Raw genomic sequence first — 27,719 nt, forward strand, 5'->3', positions numbered from 1 at the left:
ATTGAGGCTTAGCACTGCTGGAAAAAAATATTTGTAGTACTTGTTACATCAGTGAATAGTCTCTCATTTCCCTGAGTCCGTACTGCTGTTGAGAGTCATTCTCCTTTTCCTACTTTTCTACGATCTCGCAGACACTGCTGTCTCACCCTCACACTTAATGTACAGTCCTTCCTACTTCACAACACTTAGGAGCACCCTTGGTTTCCTACCACCACAGCTGCTAGCCAGCCTACAACCGATTCCATCCTTTCTTGTTTTTTTCAGTTAAAGAGGTGTTCCTGTTCCTGTCTAAAGCTAATCATTTGTCTTTCGCTCTGGATCCCAGTGGCCCCCGGTTTCTCAGAGCCCACATGCTAGTTGCTTATCTCCTTTCTCTTCTGCATTTTTAGTATCTCCCTCTTTTTTTTTTTTTTTTTTTTTGTGAGATGGAACTTCTCTCTGTTTGCCCGGGCTGGAGTGCCATGGCACAATCTCAGCTCACTGTAACCTCCGCCTCCTGGGTTCAAGCTATTCTCCTGCCTCAGCCTCCTGAGTAGCTGGGGTTACAGGCATGTGCCGCCACACCTGGCTAATTTTTGTATTTTTAGTGGAGATAGGGTTTTGCCATTTTGGACAGGCTGGTCTCAAACTCCTGGCTCAGGTGACCCACCTGCCTCGGCCTCCCAAAGTGCTGGGATTACAAGCATGAGCCACCACACCTGACCAGTATCTCCCTGCTTACCGACAAATTGTAAACATACTCAAGATACTTCCATTTTAATAAAACTTTCTTTATGACTGTCTCTGCTTGCTTCTCATGATAGGCTGATTCCTTAAATGTTAGCTAATTACTTCCTTTATTATTCCCCTTCCTCCCAATAATACATTCCAGTTACGGAATTAACCCTCACCACCCCTGCTGAAACTTCTCACCAAGGTCAACGGTAACCGTGTTGCTAAATCCAGGACGATACTTCTCAGTCCTTCTTTTATCTGGCAAGGTAACTGTTTGGTTTCTTACCACATTCTCCTTGATATACTTTTCCCCTTTTGACAGGCTCTCCTGGTTTCCCTCCTATCTTTCTGTACCTCATTAGTATATTAGTATGTCCTTTTCCTCTGTCTCTCTATTTAATACCAGTGTATTTAAGATCTGGTCTTTTCTTACTCTTTATTGTCTCCCTGAGTCCTCTGTCCCACTTTTTGAGTGGATGACTCTCCAGCCCTGATTTCTCTCTTGAGAGATAGGTCACTATTTGTCAACTAGACAATTTAATTGGGTGCACTATAGGCACCTCAAACTCAGCATTTTTATAACTTGAACTTATCATCTCTCAACAAAGAAAACTTGTTGCTTTTCTAATCAGTTTAACTGTGTGTCACATACCCAGTTTCTAGCGACCTAGGGTTTATCCTTTAACTCCTCCACTTCCTTATCGCCCACGTCATAATATAGTAGTTTGCCCTTTTCTGTAGGGATACCTTCCATAGACCCCCAGTGCATGCCTGAAACTGTGGGTAGTACTAAACTCTGTGTGTATGTTGTTTCCTGTATGTACGTACTGTGATAAAGTTTAATTTATAAATTAGGCAGAGTAAAAGGTTAACAACTAATAAGATAGAATAGTCACAACAATATACTGCAATAAAAGTTATAAGAATGTGGTCTTTGTCGCTGAGAATAACGTATTATACTATACTCACCTGTTTTCTGACCATAGTTGAGTGTGGGTAACTATAATCCTGCAATACAAAACTGCAGCAAGGGGGAACTATAGTCACTAAGTTCTATTGATGCTGCCCAGAAATTTTGCTTGAATTGGTATTCTGTACATCCTTAGTCTTTTTGTTATTGAAATACTTTCTGTACTTCTGAATACTAGTTTACATTAATGTGTTTGCAGAATAAAATTTAGAAGGCAGAGATCCTGTATTTTTAATGGTGACATTGAGGTGGTTAAAGAGGTTAGCATAAAGAAGAGAGAAATAACATGCCGTTACCTCTTATGAGGGAGATACTTAAAATTTTTGGGAAATGTTGTGAATGTTAATACGTTAAGAATTGATCCATATGCAATAATTTCTTTAGCTTCATACTTACAGTTTTACTTTTTAAAGGCATGCTAATACCGTGCCTTTTAAACACATTTGGTATCATCATTATTAAGTTATAAAGTATTCTACCCCCCTGGCAGTCACAGTGTAGCAGTGGATGAAATTGTTTATTTTACCAACTTACTAGATAAGATTTTACTAATTTTTCTTTTAAAATAATTGAAAAAAAATCTATTTTTCTCAAACGAATTACAGTGTACAGTTTTAAAATTGTTTTAAAACCTTATTTTAGTAGTGTTCAAAGTCATTAACCAGAAATAGGTCTTTGGAACAAGCTCTGCATTTTAGGGGGAATTTTTTGTAATTGGAAAATAGAAGGTAAAACATTCTTTCTAGTTTTTTTTTTTTTTTTTTTTTTAAAAGATGGAGTCTTGCTCTTGCCCAGGCTGGAGCGCAGTGGCGTGATCTCAGCACACTGCAACCTCCGCCTCCCGTTCAATTGATTCTTCTGCCTCAGCCTCCATAGTAGCTAGGACTACAGGCATGTGCCTCCGTGCTTGGCTAATTTTTGTATTTTTAGAAGAAATGGATTTCATTATGTTGGCCAGGCTGGTCTCAAACTCCTGACCTCTTGATACACGCACCTCGGCCGAGATACATTCTTAATACATTTATCTTACTTTACTGTTGGTTCATTATTCTATTGATAGAAAGTGTAGCTAACATACTCTTTTAAGATAAAAATGATATGTAATAATTTTGACTTAAATGTTTTAATTTTCCCTTCCAATTTACGTTTCAAAGCAATTGCTTTTAGTACTTTTAAATATGGCATCACTTCTATTGCATGCTTGTTTTATTCTTCAATATTACAAATTATGTGATATGTAGAAAACAGTAGTTGCAAAATATTTTATTTAAATTAGTCATTTTGGTTCGCTGTATGTACTTCTCTGGGTATTAATTCTTTTTTAAAGTTTTAAAGTATATTTCTAGTATAAATAATTATGTAAACTGTTTCCTGAAAATACATGAGACCGAAAAAAGAAGAAAGATCACCAGTGTCTACCCTGTAACCAATAATTGCTTTTGTGAAAGCATTTTAATAAAGTTTCTTAGCTTTGTTTAAAAAAAGGTATATATAATTTTTCATACAGCTGTTTTACTTTTTTATATTACTTTTTCCATGATATAACAACAGGTTATATTGTCCAGTCTTCATAATTACGTATTTTGAAGGGTACTTAGTGTTCTACCCTGCAGGTGTAGTACAGTTTGCCTAAAAGCATTGATTTTTGTCCTTTGACGTTTAGTGTTATATTTTAATTTATCACAATTATAGCATAATAACTTCATTATAGTTCTTTCCACCACATTTAAGGTTGTTTTCTCAGATTACTTATGAAGAGGTAGAATTACTACGTCAAAAACTCAGTTTTAGTTCTTGCTACAGTATTGCCTAAATGCTTTCCAGAAATGTTATTCTGGTTTATATTCTCAATATAGTGTCAGAGAATTTCATTTTCCCTTTACTACCGTGAGAATTAGATAATATGTAATTTATATGAAAGTTAGCAAATTTAATAGTTCATTTTAATTTGCAACTGGACTTTATATATTCGTGTTTTTTTTTTTTTTGCAAACTACTTGTTTTGCTTGTATTTCTCCAGTTTTATTTTTTTAAAACAAATTCTCTGTATAACAAAGGTATTAACTATACTTCATGTCTCTTTCAGATTTTTTTTCTCCCAAGCTCTCATTTACTATTCTCAGCACACTTAGGATTTACTTTTATATGAATAAAATCTGTTGAACTTTTTATTTTTTATTTCTTTGTGTTCTCAATTTAGTAAGTTCTCTGTTTTAAAAAGCATTCCATTTTCTTGTCTTTTACAAATCTTATGTTTAAAATTCTGTTTTAATCTTTGACTATTTTGATGGTGTGATATAAGGCAGCCTTTCTCAGTTGGGAGAGAATTAAACTCTAATACCCTAAGGCATCTGTTGTTTACTGTGAATTCACTTTTTTTCTATGTGTCTGGGATGGATGGTTCTGGATATGTACTATCCTTGGGAGAATTGAGAAAGTAGTGACTCAAACCATTTTTTTCTCTCTTCTGTGACTGAGGTGAAGAATACTAAGAAAAACTGTTAAAGCTCTAAATGTGTGGTTTTCAGATCTGTTAGCAAATTGCTCACTCCTACATCATAGAATTGTTGTGAGGGTTAAATGACATAATGGACATAAAATATTTTAGCATGGTGTTTGGCATATAGTAAACAAAATAAAATGTGTTAGCTGTGACTAATTTTTCTTAACCACATTTTTCTGATTGCATGTATTTGAGTGTTTTTGTTCCTCAGCTAGTACTAATTTAACCATATAGACGGCATTGTTGAAACCATATAGACAGCTAACTTGGATTAGCTTTCTAACCTCCTGACCTCTGTTGCTATTCTTGCTTTTATTTTACAGATGGTAGCTTTTTTTCTGACTTATTCATTCTTCCAGATAAATTTTAGAATTGTCAAGTTCTAAGGAGAATTCCAGTGGAATCTTAATTGGAATTAAATTAAGCCAATATACATTTAGAAAAAGTGATTGATTGTAATATTTACTTTCCCATCATGGAAGATACTTTTTCTACTTATTCACATTTTTTCTCCCATATTGTTTTATAGAGTTTAATAGTGCTTCTTGACATGAAGCCAATTTATTATTCCTAGACATTTTATATATTTGTCACCATTATGAGTGGCATCGTTTTTTCCCCATTATGTTTTCTAAGTGGTATTGGTGATATTTTGATGTTCTCTAGATTTTTAAAAACACTCTTTAAGAATACCACCTTTTCTCTTTTCAATGTTAATATTTGTTTCATATTTTTCTGCTTGATAGAATTTCTGAAAGAATGCTAAATAACTGATATGTAGCATTTTTATTTTGGTCTTTATTAGGGATGTCCTTCATGTCTTATTTTAAGCATAATGTTGACTATTGGTTTAAAATATACTTCTTTTCAACTCTTTAGAGAATTATTAAAGTAATATATGCTCATTAAAAAAATGAACAGTAAAATATAATGGAATGGTCAATGTATTTGTGATTTTTAAGATTTTTTAAATAAATATTTTGTTGAATTTTTATCATTTTTGAGATAAAATTTAATTTGCTATATAATTTGTTAATGTAATGTGTTATTCTAATAGATATTCTAGCATGAAAACATCTGTGGGACAAATTGTACTTTTTCAGAGTTGATAATCCTTTTGATATTTTTTCTGTAGTGAATGGGATGAGTTAAGATCTCAGAATTAAAGCAACTTGGGTTTTTATAATTATTACTATTTATTTAATTTTTAATTTTTTTTTTTTTTTTGAGATGGAGTTTCGCTCGTTGCCCAGGCTGGAGTGCAATGGCGCAATCTTGGCTCACTACACCTTGGCTTCCTCTGTTGAAGCGATTCTCCTGCCTCAGGCTCCCAAGTAGCAGGGATTACAGGCACCTGCCACCATGCCCGGCTAATTTTGTATTTTTAGTAGAGATGGGGTTTCACCATGTTGGCCAGGCTGGTCTTGAACTCCTGATCTCAAGTGATCTGCTCATCTCAGCCTCTCAAAGTGCTGGGATTACAGGCATGAGCCGCTGCAACCAGCCTATTAATATTTTTTTTTTTTTTTTTTTTGAGACGGAGTCTCGCTCTGTCGCCCGGGCTGGAGTGCAGTGGCCGGATCTCAGCTCACTGCAAGCTCCGCCTCCCGGGTTCCCGCCATTCTCCTGCCTCAGCCTCCCGAGTAGCTGGGACTACAGGCGCCCGCCACCTCGCCCGGCTAATTTTTTTTTTTTTTATTTTTTAGTAGAGACGGGGTTTCACCGTGTTAGCCAGGATGGTCTCGATCTCCTGACCTCGTGATCCGCCCATCTCGGCCTCCCAAAGTGCTGGGATTACAGGCTTGAGCCACCGCGCCCGGCCCCTATTAATATTTTTTATTGCCATTTTTAGCTGAATGACCTTGGCCAAACTGTCTCTTTCGAGTGTCAGTGCTTTTGTTTGTAGTTTAATGGCTTTTCCTGTCCCTTGAATTTTAGATAAAATTATCTCAACCTCTCCTCTTTCAACTAGCACCCCTTCAACCTGTACAATTCCACAGCTAGTAGAAATCCAAAGTCTTCCGCAAGATTATGCAGAAATATTATTTTCTGATGATCATCTCTGCCTTTGAACCTCTACTTCCACCATTGCTGCTGCTTTTTCTCATCTCTTTGACCCAGGTATGAAATTCAGTCCCTTTCTTGATTTTCACATATACAAGCAAAAACCCCATTTTTATGGGGAGGATTTGAGTGTGGTAGTCTTTAACAAGATTTAGAGAAAGCACTAATACAAATTAAAGTAGGGTAGTAAGCATCGCTATTCTTAAAATGTCTTCTAGCCGCTGCGCTTTTGGATTTTTTGGCCCTAGTCCTGCTTCTCTTTCCCCACCTTCTTATCACCTTAGTATCGTACCTTCCTTCCTGATAAAACCAAACTTTCTTCTTGTTTCTTGCAGCGCAGTTCTCCCCTCTTTGAATCTTTGGCACAGGACTAATGCCTGTATTCAGAGTATCATCTTCATCCCAAGTCCATTGTCAGAACAGAGATACTTTCTTTCCTGAGAGAAGTTCTGGTTCTTGCTGTTTATGACATTTTTCCTACCTTATTGTTCTACCTTTTGGGACTGTGTTGCATTAAGTAAGTAATCTTACTTAGTATGCAGACTAGTGCGCATAAGGTATATTCAGGGATTTTCCTTTCTCTGTCATTCCAACTACCAACTCATTTTAATCATAATATGCCTATCGCAGCTAAATCAGTTTGTTTGTGATGTGGTTGACAGTGCCTCATTTTAGTTCATAAAATCAGTGCTTCAGTGATTGTATTGCTACACTTCTTGGAGTGATTTAAAAAACGAGTTTGTTTTTATGTGTTAAAGCTCAGGTCTTAACTTGTTTTGCAGAGAGTTAATTGTTAAAGCCAGTATGGCCACAGGAGGAGGTCCTTTTGAAGATGGCATGAATGATCAGGATTTACCAAATTGGAGCAATGAGAATGTTGATGACAGGCTCAACAATATGGTATGATACCTTACTCTTCATGGTGTGTTGTTGGCTATTAATGTTAAAATGCAATTTGCCCCCTGACCAAATTTAGCTCACCGATGCTCTTTGTAAACACTTTCTGGCCAAGATATTAAGGGTCCCTGGGCTGTTTATTATATTAATTGAAGACACAGAAATCAAATTGAGTTAGCTTTTAAGCCAGAAGGAAGATTTACTATTATATAAAGATGTAAAAGTTTTTTTTTATGGAAATCATGTTTAAGGCATGCAGCTGGGTTTTAGGAAGGGACTGGGAGAAGGAATTGGAAAGTTGTCAATAATTTTCACCACCCTAACTCTGCTTCTGAGTGCATCTCCCTAACACAGCTTTCTCTTTACAGACCAGTTTTCTCTCCTCTGGTCCATGTGATGTACTGTGGCTGTCCCGTCGTTCTAAAGTTTTTAATTATGGTTGCAGTTATGTACTGACTAGTTATCGCTTAGTTCCAATTTGAAATTTTAAAGTATGATTATGCTAATTTGGATTAGATATGTTTCTTTTTTCAGTCTTCTGTGGCGAGGATGGGGTGAGGTAAGTAGTGTAACAGGTTGGCAGAAATATTCACTCATAGATTGGGTGGAAGGACAATTCGTAAAGAAGGGAGTTTTGTTAAAATAAGGAAAATATCCCAAGTGGTTTGCTATACTAGTAACTAAAAGAGTCTTCCAATTGGATAAAGTGGGAATTTACAGACCTTTTTGTTGAATGAATTAGGTTATGTGGGTATAATGAAGTAAATAAAAATGTTTTCCAGTTAAAACTATAAGCACTTTTGTAATTCCGTATTAGGTATTATCATGTACATTTTTATCTATAAAAATGAAAGTTATATTTATTGCTTGCTAAATGCTAGGTACTAATTCTTTTTAATCCTATTTTGAAGGTGACACTATTTTAGAGATTAGGAAACTGAGACTATAGGAAGTGAAATAAATAGCCTAGGGTCACGCAGGGGAGTGTTTTTTCAGAAAACAGTAATTAGTTTTAGAACCTAGGTTGATTGGATTTCAGATCTTTTTATGATACATACCGAGTTTATAGGAGGTCAGTAAAGGTATTTAATTTATTTCTCTATTTATAATAGAAAATAACAGTGTAAAAAATCCTCTTGGAAATACTCAGATTGATTTTAGGGTTGGAATTTGAGGATTTGTATTTGTTAGTGATCTTGATAAGAAAATAATCTATTTTCAGAAGGATGGGCTATAAAATTAGGGTAGATGTAATGAGGGAAAAATGGGTTAATAGAAGTAAATAATTGTCTTTAGGAGTGTAAGTCTGTCAAAAATGTTTTGTCATTTTTAATTTTAAAACTGACCAAAACTTTTTAATTATACCAAACTATTTTCCTGGTTTGATAGAGACCAGGTTAACTTTTTCTTTTACTTTTTTTAAAGGATTGGGGTGGCCAACAGAAGAAAGCAAATAGATCATCAGAAAAGAATAAGAAAAAGTTTGGTGTAGAAAGTGATAAAAGAGTAACTAATGATATTTCTCCGGAGTCGTCACCAGGAGTTGGAAGGCGAAGAACGAAGACTCCACATACATTCCCACACAGTAGATACATGAGTCAGATGTCTGTCCCAGAGCAGGCAGAATTAGAGAAACTGAAACAGCGGATAAACTTCAGTGATTTAGATCAGGTTTGTGAATTATTTTTAAAAATCAAGTTATTACTGTGAGAAATACTTGAAATGGATTAAATAATTTGTCTTAGGAATAGAAAATTGAGTTTTTATGTTATTTTTTTAAAAAGCGTCTGTGCCTACGAAAAGAATTTTCATCACTGGGGATGGTCCTGTGTTGTTTAGAGGGAAATGAAGTCTCATTTCTAAACTTGCTAAAGACATGTATTTCTGGACTTTATACTATGTTGTATGATTAACTCAAGTGATTTTACTATGAAACTAAATTTTGCTTTTTAGTAACTGAATAAAATTGATATTAAGTAATGGAAAGTTCCAGTTTAGTATATATATCATTGGCTAAGTGTGGGATGTGGTGGGTTACCTCAAGTTTAGAATGAAACTATTTTCTATTTATGATCACCAAAATAAAGTTTAGATCTTAAAAGCAAGTAAAAATGATAATAAATTCTTCACAAATATTTTACTGTCAGATCTTTATGTCATAGAGACACACACATTTCCAAAAATGTAGAAAGGTAGATTCAAGTCGGATAATGATGTTGGTGATGATCATGTATCATTTATTTGTATCTATCAATTATTGAACGCTTAACTGTCAGGCACTGAGCTGAATACTTTTTCAGACAGTTCTTCATATAGACACAGCTTTAATTACATTGATTCATTGGGTCCAAAGCCTATAAAAATACTATAAGCAAGTAATAAAAAGCAGTATGAGTTAAAATGTGATCCATGGTCCTAGGACATGTTGAGCATCCCTAACAGGAAAATCTGAAATGCTCCAGAATCCAAAACTTTTTAAGTGCCGACATGAGTGGAAAATTTCACACCTGACCTTGTGTGACGGGCTACAGTGAAAACACAAAACTTTGTTTCGTGCACAAAATTGTTAAAAATATTGTATAAAATTACCTTCAGATTATGTGTATAAGGTGCGTATGAAACATAAATGGATTTTATGTTTAGACTTAGGTCTCTTTCCCAGGATGTATCTCATGTTTATGCATATATTCCAAAATTTGAAAAAAAGTGAAATTCGTAACACTTCTTGTCCGAAGTATTTTGGATAAGGAGTACTCAACCTGTACTTCATTTAGACTAATCTTGTTCATATTCATCGGTTGAATTGTCTCAACAAAATGAAGTCTAGAAAATGCTAATCAAATTTTCATATTTTAGTGAAAGACTGTTACAGAGCCAAAACTCTTTCAGTTCTTACTGCAAAGCTGTTTGTGCGCACCTTCTGAATCAATATCTGATGGTGAAACTAAGAACGTTGGGGTTAAAACAAAATTTTGTCATAAGATTAATGTTTGTGTGATTTGATTTCTTTTTCATATGTAGAGAAGCATTGGAAGTGATTCTCAAGGTAGAGCAACAGCTGCTAACAACAAACGTCAGCTTAGTGAAAACCGAAAGCCCTTCAACTTTTTGCCTATGCAGATTAATACTAACAAGAGCAAAGATGCATCTACAAGTCCCCCAAACAGAGAAACAATTGGATCAGCACAATGTAAAGAGTTGTTTGCTTCTGCTCTAAGTAATGACCTCTTGCAAAACTGTCAGGTGTCTGAAGAAGATGGGAGGGGAGAACCTGCAATGGAGAGCAGCCAGGTGATAACATTTCTTTCTTTTGCTCATTCTTTTCACAAACCTCAAAATACTAACATTAAGATGTAAAAAATTAGGTTATGCACACAGGAATTTTAGTTAGGTGGAATTAAAGTGCTTCACTGATCCCCTTCCTTAATCTGCCAGATTTACTTAAAATTGAGTAAATTTCTGTTTATCCAAAATAATTTTAGAAATGGCATATTCAGGTTAATTAAGGCTTCTTTCTGTTTATTTGCAATATAGCATATTGCCAGTTTTTAGTAAAGGGGGATTGGAAACAAAGTGATAAGTAGATTTTTGTAGGAATGTTTAAAAATGGCAATATAATTCTTTTGGAAAGTAGTTGCAAAACTATAATACGTATAATTTATAACTTATGTAAACATTAGGAAAATTTATATAAATAGTTTAGTGTGCAGTTGTAGAAGTAAAATTTTTCACATACTGTAGATTAAAATTTTTAAATTTATTTTTAAATTGACAGCGATTGGAGTTTTTAGTGTTACTAATTATGTTTTGATTAAAATCTAAGCTGGATTCCGATTTTTTGCATGTATTAATTCACACAATAATCCAAGTATCTTTCATTATCTTCGAAATAAAAATTAAACTGTTGCTATTGAACTAATTATCCTCAGTTTTATATATTGTGTGCTTTCATGCTTTTTTTTTTTTAAATATTTCCCCTGCAGATTGTAAGCAGGCTTGTTCAAATTCGTGATTATATTACTAAAGCTAGTTCCATGCGGGAAGATCTTGTAGAGAAAAATGAGAGATCTGCTAATGTTGAGCGCCTTACTCATCTAATAGATCACCTTAAAGAACAAGAGAAGTCATATATGAAATTTCTTAAAAAAATCCTTGTAAGTATTAGACTTTTAAAATAATACATTGAGTTATTTTTGTAGTATCTCAGTGTATATTTACTGATGACATTCTGTTGCCACGCCAGAGGAGTTAACATATTTTCAAAAAATCGTGCCATCCATTATAACATTTTATTGCCCGTTTTAATAGCTGTATGATTTATACCACTAAAATATTTCAGGCTAGAGAAAATGAGGAGGAGGATGTTCGGACTATAGATTCAGCTGTGGGATCTGGTTCTGTAGCTGAGAGCACATCGCTAAACATAGATGTGCAGTCTGAGGCTTCAGATACCACGGTAAGCAGCTTTTTGGTAATTAAAGTGCTGGAAATGAAGGTTTAAACTTTTCTCCCAGTTTTCAAGATGTTATTTTCTAGGCGTTCCTTAATGAAAAGTGTATTCCAGGGAAGAAACCCTCAAATTGTTAATGCTGCATGTATTCTGTATTTAAACATGGAAGTTAAGTTTTATTTATTAACGCTAAAAATAGTTTTAATGGTTGATTTGAAAATGTAATTTTTGATCTTCAATTTATAGAAACATTGTTTTTGTAGTTTGTTTTGTTAAGCAAAGCTTCACTAATTTTAAGAAGCATCAAACAAGTTAAAATTGATGGTGGAATTAAGGGCAATAGGCAACATTAGTGATTACTTAGCATATAGTCTTTTGGAAATAACCAAGTTCATTTGTCACTGAGGACTCCTTGAGGATATCAGAATTTTTCATTTCTTGGACTCTATCCTAGTACTGGAGCAAAACCAGATGACTGAAAAATCGAGATAAAAACTAGTAAATGGGACGGGATAGCATTTACATTGTGATTTATTCACAATGAGAAAAATGCTATAATTGCTGACTTTGCAAAATCAAATTTGTTGAAGTAAAATACTGCTTTTCTGAAAAATAGTAATTTACAAAACTTTGAGGAAAGATTTATAAAACCTGTTGTGGTTCAATGCTAGGGTGTTTCTAGGCATTTTAAACAGGTGTGCCTATAACCGTGCATTATTAAACTTTTAACACCTATTACAGATTAGTAAAGCTTTTGTTTTGAGAGGATAAGCATGTATCTCTTCGGGTTTTGAGGTATTGAAAATGCCATTCAGCATTAGGAATTTGAAGGTTTGTTTCCTGTTAGTATTGACCGCATAGTTCTTACCTGCCTCCTTTCTCTTCCCGGACCTTCCTGATTTGAAGAGGCAATTTGAATTTCTTTTCTTTACATTATTTTCAACAGGAGATACTTGGAGAGCCAAAGTTGTTGAAGAATGGATTTTACTGTGGGGAAATTGTTTTTCTATTTACAGTGGTGCTAGGCATAATTTCTTCCTTAGATTCCAGCAGAAATGGAAGGGTTAGGACAATGTGGGTAAAGGAATTCTGTTGGGAAGGGGTAGGAACTTGTGTAGATGTATTGTAATTTGTATAAAGTATTCATTGTGATGACAGTTGCTTTCATAATATAAAATGATGATATGAAAGTTGGCTAATAACATGTAGCAGAATAAATGTTAAAAATGTGCTTTAACAGTTGTGTAGTGTGGTAATTACCCAGGGTGTGGTACTTGCTTAATTACAGTAAGCAACAGTCTAGTCTACAGAAAACTTAAAAGACTAAGTTTACTGCCACTTGGAGGGAGATGTGGAGTGATTTTTTTTTTTTTTTTTTTAAAGGTGGACTAGTACTTTTTAAGTTGTTTTATAAGGCTGGCTTATATGTTAAACAGGAGTTTGTGTTAAGAAATTAATATGCTACACTATTTAATAAAGGAGGAGGCATCTTTTAGTCTGAGAGTTCGGCCGTGCATTGAGGACAAACTAGGGAATTCAGCTTCACAAGAACAGGTTTCAGACATTGACGTTACTACAAGTCCGAAAGGGAAAGATGACAGACCTCAGAATGACAGGGAACTGAGGCCTAATAGGAAATATAGCCGAAAACATGGATTTCCCTCAAAGGTATACTTTCCAATATTAACTTGGGAAGTCTTTAAATGAGCACTTCTTTTGTTCATACTTCTTCTTCTTTATTTGCTTTTCTGTTGTTGCTATTACTTACATATTAATATAGTTGTCATACTGTAATTTGCTTTAGTAAACTTCTGTCCCTTAATGTTTTTCTTTTCTACTTTTTTATATACCTCTCCATGGATTATATCTGACAGCTGTTTTTAATTTACATTAACAGAGGTTTTGAAATGTAATTTATTCCCTTTTTTATAACATGTTCTTAAACCTCAGCCATCAGTCAGTTGCCCTTTGTTTCTGATATTTGCGTTCATAAATTTAGATGGGGCCAGGCGTGGTGATCCTAGCACTTTGGGAGGCCGAGGCGGGCGGATCACCTGAGGTCAGGGGTTCGGGACCAGCCTGGCCAACATGGCGAAACCCTGTCTCTACTAAAAACACAAAAATTAGCCGGGCATGGTGGCGCACGCCTGTAATCCCAGCTGGTCAGGAGGATGAGGCAGGAGAATCGCTTAAACCTAGGAGGTGTAGGTTGCAGTGAGCCACTGCACTCCAGCATGGGTGACTGAGTGAGACTGTCTCAAAAAAAATAAATAAATAAAAATAAATAAAGAAATTTAGGTGGTACTTTAGTATCGGATTTTTTGGTTTATATTTTTGTTTTTGGAAACCCCTTTCCTTTGCTTTTATAGAAAGATTATCCAGCTGACTTGGTTGCCTCTGTTTTGCTTGTTTTTTCTGCAGTGTTTCTTTTAAAAGGTTTTTAAATTTTCCATTATTTGCATAATGGCATTCCAGATAGAGTTAAAGACAACTATTTGTAGTTCCACATAAAAGAGTTTGAATAGGCCGGGCAAGGTGGCTCATGCCTGTAAATCCCAGCAGTTTGGGAGGCCGAGGCGGGCGGATCATGAGGTCAGGAGATCGAGACCAGTCTGGCCAGCATAGTGAAACCCTGTCTCTACTAAAAATACACAAAAAATTAGCCAGGCATGGTGGTGTGAGCCTGTAATCCCAGCTACTCAGGAGGCTGAGGCAGGAGAATCGCGTGAACCCTGGAGGCGGAGGTTGCAGTGAGCTGAGATCACGCCACTGCACTCCAGCTTGGGCGACAGAACGAGACTCTGTCTCCAAAAAAAAAAAAGTTTGAATAAAAATATCATTTATAAAAGTGCATGTATCTGTTGGCAGGAGCAAGGTACTATTTTAATAATTGAGTATAGGTAAGACTAATTTCATATGTTTTATTACTGGTTTATTACCTAGGACTACACTCTCCCACTGTCCCATATTGGCTTACCAAGATCCAGATAGGCTAGTTGTTTCCCATGCTCATTTTATGGTTTTTTTTTTTTTTTTTTTTTTTGGGGTGTGTGTGGCTATTTACAAATGATAAAACTTAATCTCTAGATATTTTGGCATTTTGTGTTTGTTTATTCTGGTTCCTACAAGAATTTGGGAGCACAGTTTGAAATTAGTTACGGGAATCTTACTACATCAAGTATCAAATAAAAGCTTCCCCAGTTCAACAGTAAAGAAAGTAGCCGATTATTTTAAAAACTAGTAGCATTGGAGAAGAGCAAATAAACATGAAGCATAATCGGTAACCTTTGGAAGTTTCTTCTCTTTAATCCTTCTGAATAGTGACAAGCAGTATTTAAGAGTTAACAGTTAATACAGTATCTGCCAGTTCTTTTTTTCTTAAGGCATTACATACAATTTAAAAACCACTTTTCCGTTTTTAGGTTTCTTTGAATAATATCCTTATAGGTGAATACTATTCTGTCTTGAATTTGCTTATGGTGTTTATTCCAGTTTGACTTTGTTGATTCTTAAGGCTGTCTCGTTGTTCTGTTAGTATTCTGTTTGCAAAATTATTTTAATTTCTTCAGGGAAAGAAATCTTAATTCCCACTACCTGTGTTTATTTTTTCTCTACTGTGCAGGAACTGTCATTCTCACCACCCCACCCCCTTTTCCTCCTTAGAATCTTTTCAAAATGTAGTATTTACTGTTAGAATAGCGGAAAACATAGTTGAGGGTCTTACATGAGATTCAGGGTTGAAAGCAACCTTGAGACTTACACATGTTATGAAATGATTGATATTCTAGAGCTGCCTACCAACGGCACGTTCTACTTTACAGAATATTTTAAGACATGGTGACATCTTGCATAATTTTACAAAAGAAAGCCTTCTATGAGTAGCCATGCCTTCATTATTTTCCTATACTCATGGCCCCCAACTTAATCTCACCTCTTAAAATTTATAAGCTTTCTTTGTACCTTGTACCTGTGTTTTGCCATTATTTTAATCATTGCTCGTTATTTCATGTGAGCTTGCCCTGTCTTGTAAACCAGCTATGGTTCTTCAGATATGATGTCTTATACTTTTGTATTTAGAAACCAGCGCATAATTTGGAGGAGACAATATGACGTAAAGAAGACTGGAGCCTAAGAACCCGATTTCCCTTAACTGTGACATTGAATAAGTCACAGCTTTATCTTCTCTAGGCTTACAATTCCTCACCCTTCACGTTAAGAAATTGAAGTACATAATTATCTGAAGCTGGAAAAATACATTTGGGTCCATCAATAATTACTAGGGGAACCTCAGTTGAGTAGAGGAAAGGAAGATTGAGGCTTCTCTGAAATTGCACTGTTACATATTTACAACTCAGGATTTGATGCCTAAGTTATTTTTTTATTCTATAAACGAAAAACGTAGTTGGTGAAGATGACTTTTTCAAAAAAAGTTTAAAGAAAAGTATGTATTTGAAGCATTAATATACACCTAGCATCCTTTTTGGATTTCTATGCCAGGTGCCATCTTCCTGGTATCATCTTACTCCTACCTAGATATTTTTATTTTTTCCTCTTCTGTGTATTTCATCATAGGCTCCCATCTATTGGCTCAGTTTTTCTGAGCATCAGTCTGAAATGTTTATATGAATGTGAAAGTTACGTAGTAGTAGTGCTTCACTAATTTTGAAAATTGTTGAGAATTCATTTTTGCATTAGTGAAAAATCTGAAGATAATTGTGTTTAATAGCTTAGAATTCTTTATAATTAGGTTATCACAGTTTTGTGACTAATAAGGATTAAAGAACTTTTAAAAAAGTATGCTTTTTTCTCATTTGCATAATTTTTTTCTCCTAATTATAATTTATGCTTTGCTAGAGGGTATTTGATCAACCTGGGGATTTTTTTTTTACTCATTCCTTTGATATCTGTACCTGTTTGGTTTGGTTTTAAATTTTACTGTTGACTTTGATGAAATCATTATAAAATTATTTTTGCTGCATTCTGAGAGGGCTAGCTGTTGATAATTATCGTTACCCTTCAAAGTTTTTTTTTCCTAAAGATGTAAACTGTCTGGAAATAAGCCATACTAGGATGAATTTCCACAGAAATGGATGTAAATATTTATAAAGTAACTCCCCTTACATAGGATAGGAGAGAACTGAGTAAACAATACTTAATTTATTAAAAGTTTCAGTTTTAGAGGTTCAAGACAACAGAAAAACCTCTAATAAATATTGGGTTACCAAAATCCAGGTAGCCTATTTGTTTCCCATGCTCATGAAGTCTAGAGATGGTCTAGGATATATAGGCACTGACTAGGCACCTCTGATGTTTACATGAAATAATCTAATTATAGCCAACTTCCTATTTGATCATAACTTTGTTGAATATTTAACTCTTTGCCTTGTACTTATTTGTTTACTTATTAATTTTATTGATTTCCCAGTGAAAGTGTAAAATACTACCACAGTTACTCATGCTTATTCACAATACTGATGAGTTTTACGTGGGGAGGTAAAGAAATTTTTATATAGTATTGGTAAAGGATGTCACCCAGAAGGGAGTTTCTCTTGAGCCCATCTGTGTGCTCCATAATTTCTCCAGGAATCAAATGTGCATAGCAAGTGTAGATCAGTGCATTTTTACTTTCAAAAGAAATCTTTGAACTTCTTTGCTCTCTTTAGTCATTTGTTTATTTAAAATTTACATAACCCCAACCAATATTTGTTAGCAGTGCAGATTTAAAATTGACTAAGTGAAACAAAAGTGATATATTTTATGTAAATATTAGGTAAAATCATTGAACTTTTAAAATAAAAGACTTTTAAAAAGGCAAATCGGTGATGAAAAATACAATTATGGTATACATTTCAATATATAATTTAGCTTGTAATATATTGTTTCCAGTTGTATTTAAATTTGTCTCTGCTTAGCTTTTCCATTTTCTTGTTGGGTTACATTTTGAGCAGTTTTAAGATTAACACTTAAAATTTCATCATTTTTTGTAAGTGCCACTTATTTAATCCATCCCTCTACTTTTAGATTAGATGATAACTTCCTAGCATTTTCAGGGAATTTGGAAGTATTTACTTCCATTTTATATCATCAGACTCAGATGAATCAGCATAATTTAAGAGTAAAATAATGATGTCTTTGATACATAATATAAAATTTGTTATTTTCTTATATGTCTGATAATGTGATACAATTAAATTAAAATCTTTTTACATAAGATTATCAAATAAAAAATGTATTTTTGAAATTTCAGTCCTTTGTTAGAAATAGTATGTGTGCCTGTTTCCTAGGTTGGTTGTTGTTGTTTTTAAATTTTACTTCTAATCTTTGTTCTTTTTTTTTTCTTTTTTCTTTGAGACGGAGTCTCGCTCTGTCTCCCAGGCTGGCGGTCAGTGGCGCAGTCAGTCTCAGCTCACTGCAATCTCCACCTCCTGGGTTCAAGCGATTCTCCTGCCTCAGCTTCCTGAGTAGCTGGGATTACAGGCGCACACCACCACACCCAGCTAATTTTTGTATTTTTAGTAGAGATGGGGTTTCATATGTTGGTCAGGCTGGTTTCAAACTCCTGACCTTGTGATCTGCCCTCCTCGGCCTCCCAAAGTGCTGGGATTACAAGACTTTCAGGTCATTAACCCAGCATAATGTGCTCCTACTTTTCTGTAGGGGCCTAGATTTTTCTGTGTGTGTGTGTGTGTGTGTGTGTATCCGTCCCCATCCCTCTTGGCCTTTTTTATGTTTTGTGTGTCTTTTTCTTTTCCTTTTGTTCGTTCCTATTCCTGCTAAGCCATTGATTATATAGCTTTTTACTGTGAAATTACCTAAGTCTTGGCCGGGCGCGGTGGCTCAAGCCTGTAATCCCAGCACTTTGGGAGGCCGAGACGGGCGGATCACGAGGTCAGGAGATCGAGACCATCCTGGCTAACACGGTGAAACCCCGTCTCTACTAAAAAATACAAAAAACTAGCCGGGCGAAGTGGCGGGCGCCTGTGGTCCCAGCTACTCGGGAGGCTGAGGCAGGAGAATGGCGTGAACCCGGGAGGCGGAGCTTGCAGTGAGCTGAGATCCGGCCACCGCACTCCAGCCTGGGCGACAGAGCCAGACTCAGTCTCAAAAAAAAAAAAAAAAAAAAAAAGAAATTACCTAAGTCTTAAGTGGCAGGCTGTATCTCTGTGTCATCATTCTATTCTTACTCTTTTTTCTTGATGTCTGCTAAAACTATATTTAGGGTTGTATACTTAATAATTTGTTATCAATGTGTATACTTTGCCATTGATAGTTGAAACAGCAGCGTGGATTTTAATAGTCAGATACGAGTATTGTTGGTCTTATTTTCCAGGCCAGAGATCCTCAGCAGGAGCCTATGGAAGAGATAGAAAATTTGAAGAAACAACATGATTTATTAAAAAGAATGTTACAACAACAGGAGCAACTAAGAGCTCTACAGGGACGGCAGGCTGCGCTTCTAGCTCTGCAACATAAAGCAGAGCAAGCTATTGCAGTGATGGATGATTCTGGTATGTCACAGTCTGAGAATATTCTTTTTGCAAGGAAGACTCATACATAATTGTATTGCAGGGTGGATGCTGATTATTACATAATCAGATCTTGATTGTTGTCTAGTTTAGAAACCTTAATATGAGGCTTATGCTTTCCTGTGCTTTTCTCTGGTTATGCAGAAAAGGTTGCAGGGACTACTCCTGGCCATCATACTATACCATGCAGACAGCCAGATCGCTCTTCTTTTCATCAGAGAGTACCCTTAAGAGGTAAAAGAGACAGGCTGTAGTTCTGTTTTTGTACCTCAGACTGATAAGGCTTGTGATGCATTTATTTCCTTTTTTTCTATTTTATTCAGCTAGGATTGTCATTCTTTGCTTGCTTCCCAAGAAAGGGTTAAAACCTTAAGTGAGGCAGTGAATAAATTTATAAAGTATCTTTAGTCTTCAAAGTTAGTAGTAGCTGTTATTTTAATTAGGTATCCTTTTGTATATACTAGCTCTTTAGAACTGTATTTATAGTCTATACTTCCTGAGACTCAGAAATTTTCTTCCTCCTTTCCTCATAGCCATGTGTGATTTAGATGAAAGTTGTATTGAATTTATTAGTATTGAATCTGATTTTGTAAGTTTATCATCACCTTCAAACTTAAGTATTTTAGTGTCTCATTAAATTGAAAAAAAAGATGATTAGTTATTGAAACTCAACAAAACTAAGTTATGTTTTCTAGTAGTCTATTCCCCACCATCCCCTTCTAATAATAATTTCTCTCCTTTGAGCACTCTGTTTTTGCAAGGCGGTTTAGGTTCTCACTGAGGCTGCCCTGTTGTGCATCAGTTTATTCTGCTGTCCAAACCTAGCCCACTGACTCAACTGTCTAATCCCTGTTATACTTAATTTAAGTTTACATTTTCATAAGGAACGTTATGACTTTCAAATAACTTAACTCTTTTTGTTTTTTTTGAGACAGAGTCTTGCTCTTTTTCCCAGGCTGGAGTGCAATGGCATGATCTCGGCTCACTGCAACCTCCGCCTCCCAGGTTCAAGCGATTCTCCTGCCTCAGCCTCCTGAGTAGCTGGGATTACAGGCACCTGCCATCATGCCTGGCTAATTTTTGTATTTTTAGTAGAGTCAGCGTTTTATCATGTTGGTCAGGGTGGTCTGGAACTCCTGACTTCGTGATCTGCCCACCTCGGCCTCCCAAAGTGCTGGGATTACAGGCGTGAGCCACCCTGCCTGGCCAATAACTTACTGTTTTGTAATAATTACATAGCTGTATATAGTAATAATTACAAAGATTTTTGTCCCCATTTCTCCGTTGTAAAATTTAAAGTACCATTAGCTTTTATATTTAGAAAATAGATAATTTAGGAAATGATAATTAAAATACTTTAACATAATGACTAATACTAGTTTAGTTAATGACTAACCTTTTAAATATTTTTCGAGTTTGAAATATCAAATTTAAAAGCTTTCCTTTGATAGTTCTATTAATCTCTAAACTTACATAATCTCCTCTGATCATCAGAGATTTCTAGGTTACTCAGAGCTTTAATTCTTATTTCTGTTTTGTAGCGAAGGAACTCTACAGAGTTTGTGACTTGCCTAGATTTATAGAATTTTAGCAGAATTACATTTGTTGAATTCTAGGTCAGGGGTCTTTTTCTGTTTCTGAATATGAACTTTTGAAAGTAAGCAGATAATTTCTTTTTTAAAAATACACTATTATGAGTCAGAGAATAGGAGTAGAATGCACATGAGTTTGAATTTATTTCATACTGTTTCAAAAAGAATTTTAGCTTAGTAATTTTAAAACAAATTTAGTCTTGTATTTGTGAGATTTTGCAGGGGCGTACTAATGAACAGCCATGAAAAGCTACAGTTACAGTATTTAATCTGGTATATGAGATATTATCTTGGGATAATTATGTTACCTCAAAGCGTGTCCCTTTCACCACTTAACTAGCAAGTTACATGTGTTATCAGTACTGTAATTTCTTCTCAGCATAGAGATTTGACTAGATATATAGGATTCCATATAGCCTTTATATTCTCAGTTCTCAGTGGAAAAAAGGTAGTGTTTTCCTTTAAAACAGTAGCAATTTTTAACCAATTGTCTTTTTTCTTTCCTTTTTTTTTTTTTTTTTGTGAGACACAGTCTTGCTGTGTCAACCCAGGCTAGAATATAGTGGCGTGATCCTGACTCACTCCAGACTCTGCCTCCCAGGCTCAGGTGAATCTCTCACCCAAGCCTCCTGAATAGCTAGGACTACAGGCGTGGTGTACCACGCTGGGCTAATTTTTGTAGTTTTGTAGAGATGGGGTCTCACTGTGGTGCCCAGGCTGGTCTTGAACTCCTGCGCTCAAGTGATCTGCCCACCTCGGCCTCCCAAAGTTTCAGGATTACAGGTGTGAGACACTGTACCTCGCCACCGATGTCTATTGTGGAGTTGGAGAGTTACAAGTGAGGATAAGGATGGAGTTATTCATTAGTAGAACAGTAACTGTTATGAAAATTATTGTCACAAAACTGCTTTATGAATATGGGGACATTATTTTTAAATTAAGAAGATAAAAACTACAGTCTTTTAGTATGACTTGTATCACAAACAGCCACGTCAATAAATTATCCATTTTATTGCAGGGGTCAGCAAACTTTTGTCAGCTGAGTTTGGCTCATTGCCTGAAATAAAGTTTTAGGGAACACAGGCATACCCATTTGTTTACATTGTCTGTGGTTGCTTTTACCCTGTAAAAGCAGATCTGGGTGGTTGAGACAAAAACTGTATTTCCCACAAAGCCTAATATATTTACTATTTGAACCTTTAAGAAAAGTTTGCCAGCCGCTCTACCAGGGAATTGATTCTATTCAAGAACATGGAGATGGAAACCTGTCAGAATCAGCTGTGCTTTTTTACACTATCACTTTCCCTTCCACTCCCCACTGACCTTAGACAGACCTGCTCCACTGAGTCACTGCTATTAATTGGGATGTAATAGTAACCCTCCTTGTATGTTGGGACAGAAAAAGATGAATCACTTTACTGGAGTTTTGTGACCATCCCTTCATTTTTAAGTTAGATGGAAACTTCTAATAAAATGATTGTTGGCAGATAGATAGGATTGTTAACTAGTTTCAAGGTTTTTTTTTTATAAGTTATTTTTAGCTTCTCAGAGATTAAAAGTGTTTTATTTATATTAATCAATAGTTATTAATTTCTTTCCAGTTGTTGCAGAAACCGCAGGTAGCTTATCTGGCGTCAGTATCACATCTGAACTAAATGAAGAACTGAATGACTTAATTCAGCGTTTTCATAATCAGCTTCGTGATTCTCAGGTAACCTAGGTGTTTCAGTATAGTTGAGTTTAAAAAATCACGTTACTTACAACAGTGATTCTGAAACTTCAGTGAGCATACATATCACCTGGCATGATTGTTTAGCAGTGTAGGTTTCTGATTGGTGGGGTCCCCCCACCTCCAAAATTATGATTCATGGATTTGGGGTGGGTTTCTCCATGTCTCAGTCCAATGCCAGTGGTCTGGGGGCTATACTTTAAGAATCACTAAATTAGAGGAGAATTTTCTTTGAATGAAGTGATTAGTGAAGTTTTTCTTTGTATGCTACTGGATGACATCTTTTTTCCTTTACAAGACTTAATAGTCTACAACCATTAAGACTGCTTTAAATCTCTGTCCTTCGACTAGATACACGGGACTCCATACAACCTTGGAATTCTCATTTGAAGGAATAATTTACTAACAATTTTAAGAAAGTTCTTAATTTGAGAGTTAGTGAGTGTTTTAATTTGATGCACTTTGTAAGTGATATAAATGCAGATTTTCAGTATGTGGGCCTTGGGTAAGAAAGGATGAATTAATACCTCTCCATTGGAAGTGAGTATGATTGAAGATGCAGTGTCTCTTGTCTTCTTGCTGACCAAGTGAAAATGAGAATATGGCTGAACCACTTTGGAGAGTTATATAGCAGTACCTAGTAAATTTTTTCTGGTAGACCTGGGGCCTACTTTAGAGAAACTATCACATGTTCACGAGAAGATAGATAAAAGAATGTTCATGGCAACTCTGTGTTAATAGCAAAAAAAACAGAAACAGCCCAAATGTCCATGAACACAAATGGGCTAATGAATTCTTATCTAGAGTGAAATTCTTTACAGCAGTTACAGTAAATAAGCCATTGCTAATGAATACAAAATTCAAGTTTAAGAAGGATACCACTTACCTTATTTTTTAAAAAGTCTATATTTTGAGCGTATGTATACATAGGCATTAGAAAATAAAAACATATGAGAATGGTAGATACCTAATTCCAGGTTGGAGTTACCTTTGGCGTGGGTAGTGACATTGGAAAGGGTACAAGCAGAGCTTTACTTAAATCTGTAATGTTATATTTTTCTTAAAATAATTGATGCAAATATGGGAAAATCTTAAAATTTGACTAAGCATAATGGGAGGTTTTCTTATTATTTCCTAAGCCCTAATGGATTCTTGAAATGTTTCATAATTTAAAAAAAAAAAAAAAAAGAGGGCCGGACGCGGTTGCTTACGCCTATAATCCCAGCACTTTGGGAGGCCAAGGCGGGTAGATCACCTGAGGTCAGGAGTTTGAGACCAGCCTGGCCAACATGGTGAACTAAAAATGTTCCGTCTCAACTAAAAATGCAAAAATTAGCCAGGCGTGGTGGCAGGTACCTGTAATCCCAGCTACTCGAGAGGCAGGAGAATCACTTGAACCCAGGAGACGGGAGGTTTCAATGAGCTGAGATCACACCACTACACTCTAGCCTGGGCCACAGAGTGAGACTCTGTCAAAAAAAAAAAAAAAAAAAAAAAAACCATGAGAGAGAAGTGATGGGAAAAACTGATAGGTTAAGAAGTTAAAGTTTACAGTGGTAGTTCTAGAAAGAAGGCAAGAGAGAGAATGAGATTTTTGAAGGTTTATTTTATATAACGTGGCATTGTTACTACTTTTGATTCAAGTAATGATGGCTAGTGAATCCAAGACCTCTGTGTGGTTATGTGTATGTAAAACCATGTAGAGTCAGCTCTCAGTATCTGTGGGTTCCACATCTGTGGATTCAACCAACCATGGATTGGCAATATTTTTGGGGGAAAAATAACAATGTTTTAAATGCAAATTTAAAAATTTAACAACTATTTACATAGTGTTTATATTGTATTAGGTATTGTAAGTAATCTAGAGCTGATTTAAAGTATATAGGAGGATGTGTATAGATTATATGCAAATACTATACCATTTTATATAAGGGATTTGGGTATGTCCTGTTTTTGGTGTCCCCAGGGGTCCTTGAACCAATCCCTCACCGATACTGAGGGATGATTTCATGTGTTAATAGTGGCATATCAGGAAACCATATTTAATTTGGGAATAGTAAGAGTATATACTTACCTACCAGCACAACCTAGCAAATATTTCTTTCTCTTTGTAAAGGATATTTGTGCATTTAAAAAGTGAGAATACATTTAATTGCCTTAGTCTTTATTCTTCTTCTTTTATTGTTTTTGTTTTTTAATAAGCCTCCAGCTGTTCCAGACAATAGAAGACAGGCAGAAAGTCTTTCTTTAACTAGGGAGGTTTCCCAGAGCAGGAATCCATCAGCTTCAGAACGTTTACCTGATGAGAAAGTCCAATTGTTTAGCAAAATGAGAGGGCTGCAGGAAAAGAAACAAAAAATGGACAAATTGCTTGGAGAACTTCATACACTTCGAGATCAGCATCTTAACAATTCATCATGTGAGTAAATCTGGTTCAGCAGTGTTGGGTATAAGACACAGAAATATATATACTGTCACATAATAAATTTAGCGTTTGGTGAATGAACACGTAGCTCCTCAAAAATATTTGTAGGGACTTCAGACCTATATTTGAAAAGTTTTTAAGTTACAAGCCAATATATATAAAAGCGAAATACGTGGTAAATCAGTTTTATAATTCAGAAAAGGGAAGCAATACAGTTGGACCTTGAAAAATTAGTAGGATTTTAATAAGGGAAAGGTAGAAGAGAAGGTAGTATTTGATACATGCACATAATAATACTGTGTTTTTTTAACATATTCAAAATTTTGCCTTAAAAGTTAATCCAGTTAGTACTTTGATTTAAAAACCCAAAACTATGAAACATAGAGTGTTGATTAAAAAAAAAAAAATCTGTGAAAAATTTGTATATATGGTTTAGTATGGAGAGTCCAGAACTTCTAACTGCTGAAGTTGTATTCATTTTTAAAAAATATAAAGATAATCATCTCAGCTGTAACTTCAGGACCTATCTTTTTTGTTCCACACGTACTTAACCTTCTTCATCTAAATCAGATCTAGTCTTCAGTTCCTTAACCTTTTCAAACATGGCTCCTGTCTCTTATCCAAATAGTAATAGAGGCTCGAGCATTAGAAATTGAAGAGGCAACTTCCAACTAGTCTTTAAACATTCTAGCTTTGTCTAATTAAAGAAAATAGGGATTTTGAAACAACAAAACCATTTTCTCTGGAGCCTCTGGTCCTTGTTATCCACATATCTCCTTTTTCTTTTCCACCCACAAAAGAACCTTAATATTCCTGCCCTAAAACATATCCTTTCTCTTCCCTGACTTCTGCTAGTCTCTTCCTCCTCTCGAGTATAATCCCAGTTTTTATCCTTCACAAACACATGAACACAACTAAGAAAAACTTAACATGTGGGCCGGGCGCAGTGGCTCATGCCTGTAATCCCAGCACTTTGGGAGGCCAAGGTGGGTGGATCACCTGAGGTCGGGAGTTCGAGACCAGCCTGACCAACATTGAGATACCCCGTCTCTACTAAAAATACAAAATTAGCTGGGCGTGGTGGTGCATGCCTGTAATCCCAGCTACTCTGGAGGCTGAGGCAGGAGAATCACTTGAATCTGGGAGGCGGAGGTTGTGGTGAGCCGAGATTGTGCCATTGCACTCCAGCCTAGGCAACAAGAGCAAAACTCCGTCTCGGAAAAAAAAAAAAAACAACATGTGAAAGTTGCCCTTAAGTCCTCGTGGTCAATTTTGTATTCATAAAGTAGCACTCTGTGTGTTGATGACTCTTAAAGGCCATTTTTTTCCTCACTGGGAAGCAGTGTGAGAACAGCAGCAAAAGGTAGAATGGTCAAGGAATAGAATGAGGAGACTACTGGAAACCACCCACAGGAATTGTGGTACTAAAGTGAACAACAAATAATGATGATTCTTGTGAGAAAGATACTGGTAAATGACAGCATCTTTGAAATGGTAGGAGGTAGAGAAGTGCAGAAATTCTTAATCTTTAATTCCTCTTAAGCATGATTTACATTTGATAGTAAAAGAAGTTAAATAGAAAGTAATTAAATTTAGTTCAAGGACCATGGAGGATTAGCCATTGTCTAATTAGCAGATTTTTATTGCTGTTTAATATTTCATAGTTTGAGGTACCATGGTCTTTTTAACACTGTTCTTTCTCTCCTGGAGCAAGACAAGTTCCTTCTTGGTGTCCAGATGTAACTTCTCTGGTCTGTGGGTATGAAAAACCGATGAAGACCTAATCGGCTTCAGCTACCTGATAAAAATTACAGATTGAGTACTGCACATCATTCATAGTGGCCCTGTTTAACTTAACCTAGAACCAAGTTTATCAAGTTAGTTACCAAATTTAGTCGTTAGTTAAAACTAACTAGAGTTCTCCTCTAGTTAGTTTTCCAAGGTAGAATATCATTATTCTTGTCAATTTCCATCTTTTCTTCTTCTTTCCTTTCTGTTTTAACCCGGTGGTTATAATGTAAAGGTGATAGAGTCTCTGGAAGAAAGAGGTAAACGTGTCTTCTGTGTGCATTTTGATGTGTTTAATTGTGGAGTAAGTTAATAAACAAGTTTCTAAAATTTAAATCTGCAGAAACTAAGTTGTTAATCATTTTTGCTGTTTATTTTTCGGTATTAAAGCCAATTGTAAGTGTTTGTGTATAGTAACTGGTGATTTAAAGAAAATTTTTTTTGTGTGCCTTCTTCAGCCTCTCCACAAAGGAGTATGGATCAGAGAAGTACTTCAGCTCCCTCTGCTCCTGTAGGCTTGGCACCGGTTGTCAATGGAGAGTCCAGTAGCCTCACATCATCTGGTCCTTATCCTGCTGCTTCTTTAGTGTCTCAGAATGAGAGTGAAAATGAAGTCCATCTCAATCCATCTGAAAAACTCCAGTAAAACATTTACAATCATTGTTTACATAGATTAAAGTTAAATAATAGGGATAAATGTTTTTTTTCCTTTGTGTTGAAAATTCTGGCAAAACGAGATTTATTTAATTTTGTAAACATTCTTAAGTGATAGGTAGAAGAGGCGTGTGTGTGTTGTATGTGTATAATTTGAGTTGTCTAAGAGATGTGATGTAACACAGTTTCTGTGAACAGATAACTACTTTCTTGTTTTTCAAATAAAGGATAAAAAATAAGACTACAGTTAGAATATTTCTGTATTCAGATGGTTTAGAGACCAGGCTGTAGAATGAGACAGCCCTGAAATTGTATCACACAAGGCTGTGTTACCGTGTACAAATAACTTAGCCTTACTAAGCCTGTATTTCCTCATCTGCAAAATAGGGATGATAATACACCTGTTC

General features: G+C 35.5%; 1 protein-coding gene across 50 annotated transcripts in view; it reads left to right on the plus strand.

Moving 5' to 3' along the window:
• PCM1 (pericentriolar material 1) overlaps positions 1-27,719 on the plus strand; it is a 110,441-nt gene that overhangs the window by 5,336 nt on the left and 77,386 nt on the right. For 14 of the 50 annotated variants that reach the window (XR_004185746.1, XM_031669368.1, XM_031669365.1 and 11 more), the window contains exons 3-15: positions 6,160-6,308; positions 6,587-6,768; positions 7,034-7,151; positions 8,574-8,819; positions 10,170-10,439; positions 11,132-11,302; positions 11,488-11,604; positions 13,078-13,266; positions 18,929-19,106; positions 19,269-19,358; positions 22,318-22,427; positions 24,648-24,864; positions 27,117-27,300. Coding sequence is in view for 48 of the 50 variants with exons in the window: in XM_031669368.1 (XP_031525228.1) it covers positions 7,056-7,151; positions 8,574-8,819; positions 10,170-10,439; positions 11,132-11,302; positions 11,488-11,604; positions 13,078-13,266; positions 18,929-19,106; positions 19,269-19,358; positions 22,318-22,427; positions 24,648-24,864; positions 27,117-27,300 (1,868 nt within the window). In the remaining 2 variants the exon portion in view is untranslated. Of the gene's footprint in view, positions 1-871; positions 981-6,159; positions 6,309-6,586; positions 6,769-7,033; positions 7,152-8,573; positions 8,820-10,169; positions 10,440-11,131; positions 11,303-11,487; positions 11,605-13,077; positions 13,267-18,928; positions 19,107-19,268; positions 19,359-22,317; positions 22,428-24,647; positions 24,865-27,116; positions 27,301-27,719 lie in introns of all 50 variants that reach the window. The other 36 variants (XM_031669388.1, XM_031669406.1, XM_031669399.1 and 33 more) reach the window with 8 other exon arrangements.

The sequence above is a fragment of the Papio anubis genome, chromosome 8 (genome assembly GCF_008728515.1).
Source record: "Papio anubis isolate 15944 chromosome 8, Panubis1.0, whole genome shotgun sequence".
Classification (NCBI taxonomy): Eukaryota; Metazoa; Chordata; class Mammalia; order Primates; family Cercopithecidae; genus Papio; species Papio anubis.